Source organism: Neoarius graeffei, chromosome 12, assembly GCF_027579695.1.
Source record: "Neoarius graeffei isolate fNeoGra1 chromosome 12, fNeoGra1.pri, whole genome shotgun sequence".
Taxonomy (NCBI): domain Eukaryota; kingdom Metazoa; phylum Chordata; class Actinopteri; order Siluriformes; family Ariidae; genus Neoarius; species Neoarius graeffei.
The window spans coordinates 25,199,690-25,209,902 of NC_083580.1; the positions used below are offsets into that span (position 1 = coordinate 25,199,690).

A 10,213-nucleotide genomic window follows, 5' to 3' on the forward strand; every position below is an offset into this window, starting at 1 on the left:
TACTGTGTTACCTCATATGGATTGCTGGTTTGATCCTCAGCTTGGTTGAGCTCTTAATAAAAATTTAGATTTTATTCTGGGGCTCAATATCAAATCATGCTTGCTGTATGAGAACAAACCTGTAAATGCATCTTAGTTTATTCATGTACAACCACTGCTTTAAATCAGGTAAATTCTATGAATTATGTGTAATTTCATAATGGAGACTAATTTCAGAATTTACAGGTTGCATTGATGACATTGCAGCTTCAAACGAGAATCCTGAATCAATCTTTGCAATAGGGGAAAAGAAAAAAACAATTGGGAAAAGCTATAGGGAATAGCAAAAGCAATTAAAAAAAAACATTTATTTTCCTATTTTATTTTATTTTTGAATTAATTTTCTCATTCTTTTATTTTTATTTGTATTCATTTTCTTATTCCTTTTCAACATTTATTTTCTTGTTTTTTACATATTTATTCTTTTTTATTGTACTCGTGATTCCATACATTATATTATAATGAAACCAGATACTATACACGAATATATGAGAATACTATAACGAATACACGAGTTTATGCTCTTGCATTTATTTTTTTCAAGAAATAACTAAAATTTTACATGACACTAAATATATCTGCAAAATACACATCCACAAATATTAATCCATCTTTCATGGAATAGGAGAAAATAACAACTGGAAATGAGGGGGGAAAGTAGAGAGATGTAGAATGCAAAATAAAGAACATGGATCTTTCGAGACCATAAAAGATGATATGAAAGGAAGAGAAAGAAGAGACAGAGAGATAAGGTAGGGATAGAGAAGAAAAAAAATAAAGAGAGCAGAAATGAGAAATAGAGGAAGGACAGCATAACAATAAAAAATAAATTGAAAAAGAGTAAAAGAGAAAAATAGTAAATGACAAGAAGATGTAAAAAGTAAGAGAGATAGAGCACAGAAAGAATGGAGGCATAGAACAAAAACAAACTGATACAAGAGTGAATAGAGAGGGGAGAACAGGAATAGCTAGATAAAGACATCCACTAAAATCCTCAAATGACAGCCAATAAAAGATTATGGGGTGAGTACATAACAGGGGAGAGGGGGAGGATGGGCATGTCTGAAAGTGTGTCCACTCATAAAAATGTTTCCCAAATACACACTTATTCTTGTGACTCTCTTCAGATAATTCCCTATCAGCATCCTGTGCAAACACACTCACACTGTGCATATTTTAGTGCAGGAGCTAATGGAAATAAAATACCTGGGTGGATGAGTGCAGATGTGTTTGATACAAATAGTCATTTTCCTATTTGCTGCCTCATTGAGCTTGATGAATGATGAGAGTCGAGGAGAAGCGATGATGAATAGTAGCCCTCGACTCCACTGCATGCCCTATTGATTCTCTTTCTTTATTACTGCAACAAGCCAGCTGCCTAAACAAACACCACACACACACACACACACACCCTGGTTAGGACACAAAGCTGTTCAGCATGCTAACAAATTGAAATTCTCTTTAGGGTTGATGCTTGATTTTATGGAACCTCTCTCTCTCTCTCTCTCTCTCTCTCTCCGTGACATGCACATGCAGGTTTTGTGGCTCACAAAAAATATGTGATCAGCATCTTTGCCAGGAAGTTTGGTGACTTAAAACAAAAGGAATTATGAAAACTTATGAAACACACAGTCACCTCAAGTGGAATCTCAGTGAAAGCCAGTGTAGCGGAGAACTGCTTGGCACTGGGACATGGCATTCTACAAAATAATATCCTCTGCTTCATGTATGAATAACACAATTTTGGACCATAGTTAATCCAGACAGATGCATTGCAAAGTTAAATTTTTTTATTTGTTTGTAACACCATTAAGAAAGTTAATGTAATTGTTTTTCTCATTGTTGACACATATAGTAATATGGGAAGGAATAGTGGTACAAAACTTTAAAAAGGGTTTGGATTGAATTATTAATTACCAAGAGACGTGGTTAACTGTACTGTAGGCATGTTAGGCTTGTCTTAGGCTCAAAGAAGCCTACCCATGGTGTAGGTATAGCATGTCTGATATCTTTTGTATACTTTTCTGGTCACAGTCTTCAGGATCTTAAAGGGTGCAGTCTGATCAGTTCTCCACACATTTGTGTATATGCATGTGCATCCGCCTGTTTCCTGAAACAAACAAACAAACAAACAGAAGAAACCTTTATTTGTCACATGCACATTTCAAGCACAGTGAGATTAATCCTCTGCATTTAACCCATCTGAAGCACTGAACACATACCCAGAGCAGTGGGCAGCCACACTACAGTGCCCGGGGAGCAGTCGGGGTTAAGTACCTTGCTCAAGGGCACTTCAGCCCAAGGTCGCCCCATGTTAACCTAACTGCATGTCTTTGAACTGTGGGGGAAAACAGAGCACCTGGGGAAACCCACACTGACGTGGAGAGAACATGCAAACTCCACACAGAAAGGCCCCTGCCGGCCACTGGGCTCGAACCCAGAACCTTCTTGCTGTGAGGTGACAGTGCTAACCACTACACCACCATGCCACACAAACAAACAAACACCAAGACACTATGTGGAAGTAAGTTGTAAAATAGTGCTTTTGTTGAAACCAGTGGTGCAAACAAATCCAAAACATGATAAAAAGGTATGAAAGTGCCAGAAAATGAGCAAAAAGGTTAGGCAATCAGCAAACAGAGTAAACTAGAAAAACAATCACAAAAAGAAAAAAAAACAGAGAATAAGAACAGTCAAAAACAAAGCTTACAATAGCAATATACAGGTTGGCATGTCAGGATAAAGGCACAGTGAATAAAATTTCACATTGTGTGGTAGTTTAGAGTCTGTTTATAGTGTGTGTGTGTGTGTGTGTGTGTGTGTGTGTGTGTGTGTGTGTGTGTGATTGAAAAGAGATGCGCATGATTATAAGTAAGGCAAACGTACCAGTGAGGCAGTGTGCTGGAGAGTGTAGTGTCCTGAGTGGCCATGTTAATAGGCCAGACTGTAGCATGGGAGTTGGACTTCATTGCTGATTCTTGCCCTGAGAGACCAACCCCACTCCAAAGAACTCACCCTGGGTGCAGAACTTTTCTTCAGTCTGCCTCTAGGTCATAGAGTGGGATGTTCAGGATGACGGGCATAGAATTCATGGCTCAAAGCAAAGAAAAGGATCCAGAGTGTTTTGAGTGGGTACACAACACCTTTCCTCTGGGCTGTGTCCCTCCCATTGAATGAGGTATTGGAGTTTGCTATTCTTACGATGTAAGTTGAGGATTTCTTGGACAATGTAAGCCAGTTATCCCTTTATGTCAGAGGGTGCATTGGGTGTTGAAGGTGCAACGTTCTCAGATAGTAGAGCTGGGGTGACAGGTTTCTGGGGTTAGGTGGCAGAATAATGGCAGATCCAATTTGTAATTCACCTCATAAATGCATTATAGAACTTTGTAGGGGCTAATATATTGGGGTGTGAGCCATGTGTGACACAATGGTCTCTATCATACTGTGGGGTTTCTCCATGTCAGTCAGCAAATTCCTTGTACCTTTGTGCCATGTGTTTGAGCCTCTGGTGAGTGGTTTCTCATTCCTGCTCAAACCTCTTAAACCACTTACCTCTATGGGTAATTAAATGATGGTCACATTTTAGGGAAACAAGGGGTGGTTGAAAGCCCAGTACACACTGGAATGTGCAGCTGGGTGGGTGTTCCTGGTATGCAGTGGTTAGTGTCTACCAAATGTGGTCAAAGGAAGGACAACCAGTGAATCGGCAACAGGGTCATAGGTGCCCAGGGATCATTGATGCACCTGGGGAGCATAGGCTAACCCTTCTGGTCTGATCCCACAAAAGTGCTAGTATCTCAGCTTGCTGCTTATGGTGGCCTGATCTGATTAATCATGTTTTCTTTCACATCATCATCATGCATTATTTAACCAGGTAAAAACTCATTGAGATTAAAACCTCTTTTTCAAGCGTGACCTGGCCAAGAAAGCAGCAGCCACTGTTATAGCAGTAAAATAAAAACAATACAAAACAAACACATACTGTCATTACAAACATACTGTAATACCCAGTTTCTATGCAATAAAAGATCACAGATTAAACATGTACAATTTCAAAATCAATGCCAGAACAAATTTAAAAACAATCGCACTGCCCAATAGTGCTATTTTCTCATCATGTGGACAGCCAGGTGTGTGTATGTTGCTTACCTGGGGAAGAAATGGCACCAGAATGCACTATGGGGAAAAAGACAAGCCAGTGAAGGCAGTGTGATGCTCTGAGCAATGTTCTGCTGTGAAATCTTGGGTACTGCCATTCATGTGGATGTTACATTAATACAGGAATGGTTTGAGAAACATAAAGAGTTCAAGGTGTTGATTTGGCCTCCAAATGCTCAAATGTCAGATCTCAATCCAATCAAACATCTATGGGATGTGCTTGACAAACAAGTTCAATCTATGGAGGCCCCACTTCACAACATACAGGATTAAAGACTTCTAATCTGTCTCTCTCTCTTGTTACGTCAATCCTGAGATACCAGTGATGCTGACCCCTCCTGCTCTTCAGACCTGCCTGAGGCATCCTAATGCCCCCCTACTTCTGGCTGGAATTCTCATCACATCACTCCTCTGGAGACCCCATAGGGACAGTCAAAAGATACTAGTGCATCTCAAAATATTGGAATATTGTGAAAAAGTAAAATTTTCATAATTTAATTCAAAAAGGTAAACTTTCATGTAGTTACATACTTATGGTCCCTGGCAATACTAACGATGGGGGACTCTTTGGTGTCGTCAGGTGCGCCACTCCTCGGCTCACCATTGAAGTCTCTGCTCACACAAAAGCTTGCCATTGGCTATGTGGTGCCTCCAGGTGGGATGTTTGGCCATTAGATTATGCCAATCATTCTCCAGGTCAAAGATCTTGATGTCCTCCTTAATACAGTCCTTCCACCTTTTCTTTGGTCGGCCACATGGTCTATTTCCATGAGCTAACTCACTGAAGAGGAGCTGCTTTGGCAGTCGGTAGTCCGGCATCCTACAAACATGGCCAGGCCACCTTAAGCGATTGCTGTGGATCATGGGCTCTATGGTTGTGGAGCTAGCCCTTCTCAGCACTTCGACGTTGGTCACCTTGTGCCACCACTTGATCTTAAGGATTTGTCTTAGTGATCTTTGATAGAACATTTCTAGTAGGTGCACATGATGCACGAGTGTGCACCACGTTTCACTACCATAGAGTAAACATGGTAGGACCAGAGCTTTGTATACTGTGGTTGAAGAGTCTTTAGCAGGCTTGAAAAAGTTTGCTGCAGTAAGGGTGCTGACCTCACTGCTGCTAACAAGTAGGCTGCCCAACTCCCATACTTGTGCCCTTCTTCCAGAAACACAAGGAGTGGACTCACAGGGAGACACAAATCACCAAGTGCAGTACTGGAGAGAAGTGGTCAAAGGTGATATTCACCATTTGAGTCAGAGGGCTGAACCTTGGCTTGGTCTGGCTCAGGCAGGCTGGCCGTTCTGACTTCCGAAATGTTGGTGTCTCTACACTCTAAGGTAGCTTGCCCAGTACCTTTTCTCCATAATGGACCCAAATGGACTGTTGTTCATCAGACCCCTCCTCCAAGACCAAGTCCGGCAAGGTTGAACCTGCCAGAGGCCCTACTGGACCTCCGCCAGCATAAGCTCTTGAGCTCATAGGGGCACGCAAGCTGCTACACCACAACAAGGTCACAGTCCAGAGTAGCAGCTTTCACATAGTCTATATTCATTGCATCTAAAGTGAAATATTTCAGGGCTTTTTTTGGTTTTGTTTTAATTTTGATGATTATGGCTTATAGCTCATGAAAATCAGAAATCCAGTGTCCCAAAATATTAGAATATTTCATGTAGAGTTTGAGTAAAACAGTATAAATACTGTGTATCTCTCAGTCTAGTTCAGCACATGCAATCACAATCATGGGGAAGACTGCTGACTTGACAGTTGTCCAGAAGATGATCATCGACATCCTCCACAAGGAGGGTAAGGCCCAATCCCAATTCTAATTTCTACCCCTCCCCCTCCCCCTTCCCCTTGGCCCTTCCCCTTGAAACTGAGCTACAAGGGATAGGGCTTGAAATTCAACCCCTACGTATTGGGATAGCCCTTCAACGATCGCATAAGTCATCGCGTACCTCCGTCAGCGTTTACGTTAGCAAAACGCGACCAAATGCGTCATTGGCTGCGACCAGCCACTACAGTCAGAGCCAGAGGCAGAACCAGAAATCTCTGCTGAAATGCCATCTGCTGCTGTTGTGATCACTGTGTCCTGGGCTATAGGCCTCTTTTTACGGTTGTCTGCAGCTAAACGGAGAAATGCCAGTAGACGAAGACGTTTACGACACCTGGGAGCAATAATTAACGATTTGATGGTATGTATAATGTAACGCTACAACAAACACGTTAGTTTAGCCAAGCTACACAACATACAAGCTAGCGTTAGCATGTATTGGTTACTTTGCATCCTATCGCTTGTGATACACATGAATACATTTTTTATCTGTGTTCATCTGACAACTGAAAATAATGAAAATGTGAAGCATGGATGCATGGTAGGTACAGTGAATTCGTTGGTTGGGTGAATGGAAGGCCACAGACACTAGCTAAACAAATCCTTCCTTCTTTTCTTTTTCAGACGAGTCATCCTACATACTGTAGACTGGATTACAAGATGCCCATCCTGCGTCTGTGGTTCAATGTAGAGTCAGAGTTGAAACGGGACTTTCGCCTCAGCAGAAGGGCTATGGATAGTGTGCAGAGACTGCTACAAACAGAACAGGACCATGGCTGGGGTAGTCAGCTAGAAGTCATTGTCTATGTCTACTGGCTGGCTCATGGACTGTCTTATACCGTTGTCTCCAGAGTTTTCAATATACCCAAATCCACAGTTCACCGCATTGTCCACAAAGTAGGAAATAAGATCTGCACCAATCTGCACCGTGCCATCTCTTTCCCCAAGACTGGAGAGCTGCATGCAGTCGGCCAAGGATTTGCCCAACTTTCAGGGAGCCCTGCATTCAGCAATGTTGTGGGTGCAATAGACGGAAGCCACATACGGATTAAGCTACCAGCACGGCACAGAATAGACTATTTGAATTACAAAGGATTCTATTCAATTAACATGCAGGCAATATGTGATTCCAGTGGAAAGTTTTTGGACATCTTAGTTGGCTACCCGGGGTCAGTTCACGACACACGAGTCATGAAAAACAGCAGGTTTTATACAGCAAGACGGTACCCTCCACCAGGCTACATTCTCCTAGGAGATGGTGGCTATCCATGTTTGGACACACCTATCTGCCTCATTACACCATACAAGGAGCCAGTTACTGGACCAATACAGGGGCGCTTCAATCATTACCATGCCAAGGGCCACAGCATAATCGAAAGGGCTTTTGGCGTAATGAAGAGCAGGTGGAGGTGTACTCTTTTCAAAGCCCTGGAGATTAAACCAATCTTTGCACCTCAGGTCATTGCATCCTGTGCCTTTCTGCACAACATCTGTCTGGAGAATGGGGACCTGCTGGAGCCAGATGACGATGTGGTACAGGACCTGCTAGATCCCCAAGCTCCCCGGGGGCCCCTAGCAGCTAATGAGACATCTGGAAATGCATCAAGGGACAGACTGGCTGCCCAGCTGTGACTTTGTAGGCTTGTGGAGTGTACTTTTTTTTTTTAATACTGAAACTTATTTAAAATGTTCTTTTTTGACACTTTGTTTTTCATTGACCTCAGGAATGTATATTGTTATTTTTTTATCCTAATACATCTTTTCATGCCAATATCCGTTTCAGATGTTATTAATGTGTGGTTGGTGTGGTAATCATGCTCTCAAACTGGTAAAAAACATAGTGCACTTTAATAGGCCGCTACATTATTCAAATGTACTAGCGGTACTCCTGTTGCACGATTTATGAAAAAAAAATATATATATACATATGAAAAATAGAAAAGTATTTTAGTAAAGTAAAAAAAACAAACAGCTGCTTATCCCTTCACATCAGTCAGCGTTGAAGTGCAAAAAGTCAGTCAAACATGTAAACATTGCACACAATACACATTAAGAACACATTAAGAACACATTAAGAACTTCAAACGAAAAAGAGAAATAAATAAAAATGGGAAGAACTGTACTGAAACAAAAAAGTTTTAAATCAAGTCAACTTTCTTATATTTGAGACATGTAAAGTTTGTCTTTACCTGACATGTTTGTACGGTGTAGCTTCCGTCTTCCTCAGAGGGTCACACTGGTGTTGGGGTGTGACGTGCTGATTAAAGCATGTCACACGCCAACACCAGTGTGACCCTCCGAGGAAGACGGAAACTACACAGTCCAAACATGTCAGGTAAAGACAAACTTTACATGTCTCAAATATAAGAAAGTTGACTTGATTTAACAAGAAGACAAAATGAACTCAAAGTTTTTCGACCAATTTTTCAAAAAGACCCAAAAAGCGCTCCGTCTTCTCCTCGGTCTCCTCATGGCGCTTCTGCACCTTCTCACTCTCCTGTGCAAGGAAATTTATCAAGTCTAACCTCTTCCTCTTCTTCTTTGGGGACGGGGTTGGGGGAATAGGAGCAGGGCTAGAGGTAGTAGATGTGTCAGCATCAGAGGTGCTGGCTGCCATGGGAAAAAAGGTGTCTGAGGAGGGCCCGGCGATTTCCTGAAATGAAGAAAATATTACATTTAGTAGATGCTTTTTTCCAAAGCGAGAAAAAAATGTGAAGGCATTTTAGTCCAGAATTGGTTGGTGTGTACAATTCAAGTAAGTTGAAATATAGTTTTTGAAAACAAAAAGAATAACATACTGGTTTGCATTCCACAACGTTAAACCATACACATTATCAATCTTTACAAAGACCACCAAAAAAATAATCCATGGCAGCATCTTTACCATCAGAAAAAGTGTGGGATCAGCATCAGGACAAAATGATTCCACTACCACTGGAGGGTCAATGGATGGCCTGGATCCCAACACCTCGTGCATGTCCTCAAAAAACTGCCATGTGCACGCAGTTGTTTGGCCCTCATCTGTCCCACTCCCAGAGAGTGGATTTTTCAGCTCCTGCAGTAAGCAAATAGAAATTTGTATTTATGAAAACATCCTTGCATTGCTAACTGAAAATCATTTAAATAATACATTCATCCATCTACTAGAACGACATTGCTGCCCACATACCTTATACTTCTTTTTCAAGTTCTCCCACTTTTTTGATGCTTGCTGGGAGGTCACCTTTCCCTCCAGGCCAAGCTCCTTGATCAGCGTCCTGTATCATAAATATGAGGAGTGATGTAAACACTGTGAAGAGCAAGCTAATGTAGGGTGTGATTTGTTAACTAACACCACTGAATGGGATATCTTCGGCGCTTCGTGCACCACATCCGACAGAATGAGGTGTCAGAACACTCATGTAAAGAATAAAAGCAAGAATTACAGAACAAAACGTATGCAGTCAAGCAACCGAAAACAATACTCACTCCCAAAGCTTTTTAGCAGCAGCTTTGGATTTCAGAAATCGCTGCTCATTCTCAGCTCGAAAGCGAATCAAGCGGCGTGTTTCCTCTGGATTCCCTAGTTCAAGTACACAGGCATGGGAAGCTGGTTAACGTAACGACACAACAGAAAAGCAGATCCTCTGTTGTTTGTAATTACTTGAGCTAACTGCTAAATAACAACTTTGTTCACAATTTTCATTGCATCAACCGATCACACAACGTTAATGTTATAGTACGTTAACGTTAATAGGCTAGTTAACACTATTGACGTAGTAATAGAACGGTTATAACAACTTACGTAAATAATGGAGAAAATACTTACATTTATGACAATCTTTCGCCGCGGGAACCACCATCTTTCTGAAATCCGCATGAAATCTCGCTGAAATCCGCATGGCATTGTGGGAAATCACTCAAACCCCTTCGTTCGGAGTCAGCTCCAGGAAAATCTCCATTTGGAGGGGTACAGAAGCCCTACCCCTTCCCCTACCCCTCCGCGTTAACTGGGATTGGGATACCCCTACCCCTTCACGTGAACGCGCAAAATGGAGGGGAAGGGCCAAGGGGTAGGTCCAAGGGGTGAAATGGGATTCGGCCTAAGACACAGAAGGTCATTCCTGAAAAGGCTGGCTGGAAAAGGGACACAAGCAAGAGGGATAACTGCAGCCTTGAGAGGATTGTCAAGAAAATTTAATTCA

The 10,213-nt window shown here is 41.9% G+C and overlaps 1 protein-coding gene and 1 long non-coding RNA gene across 2 annotated transcripts; one reads left to right on the top strand and one right to left on the bottom strand.

The window, feature by feature from the left end:
- The first annotated feature begins 6,271 nt into the window (after positions 1 to 6,271).
- Positions 6,272 to 7,661, top strand: LOC132894727 (putative nuclease HARBI1). Its single transcript, XM_060934845.1, has 2 exons — positions 6,272 to 6,390; positions 6,654 to 7,661. The coding sequence occupies exons 1-2, from the start codon at positions 6,388 to 6,390 to the stop codon at positions 7,659 to 7,661; spliced, it is 1,011 nt and encodes a 336-aa protein (XP_060790828.1). The 5' UTR covers positions 6,272 to 6,387.
- A 1,272-nt stretch (positions 7,662 to 8,933) lies between these two features.
- Positions 8,934 to 9,988, bottom strand: LOC132894896 (uncharacterized). Its single transcript, XR_009655687.1, has 3 exons — positions 9,498 to 9,988; positions 9,199 to 9,286; positions 8,934 to 9,084 (listed from the first exon to the last, which is right to left on the bottom strand). It is a non-coding gene; the product is annotated as an uncharacterized LOC132894896 (long non-coding RNA).
- Between the last annotated feature and the right edge of the window lie 225 nt (positions 9,989 to 10,213).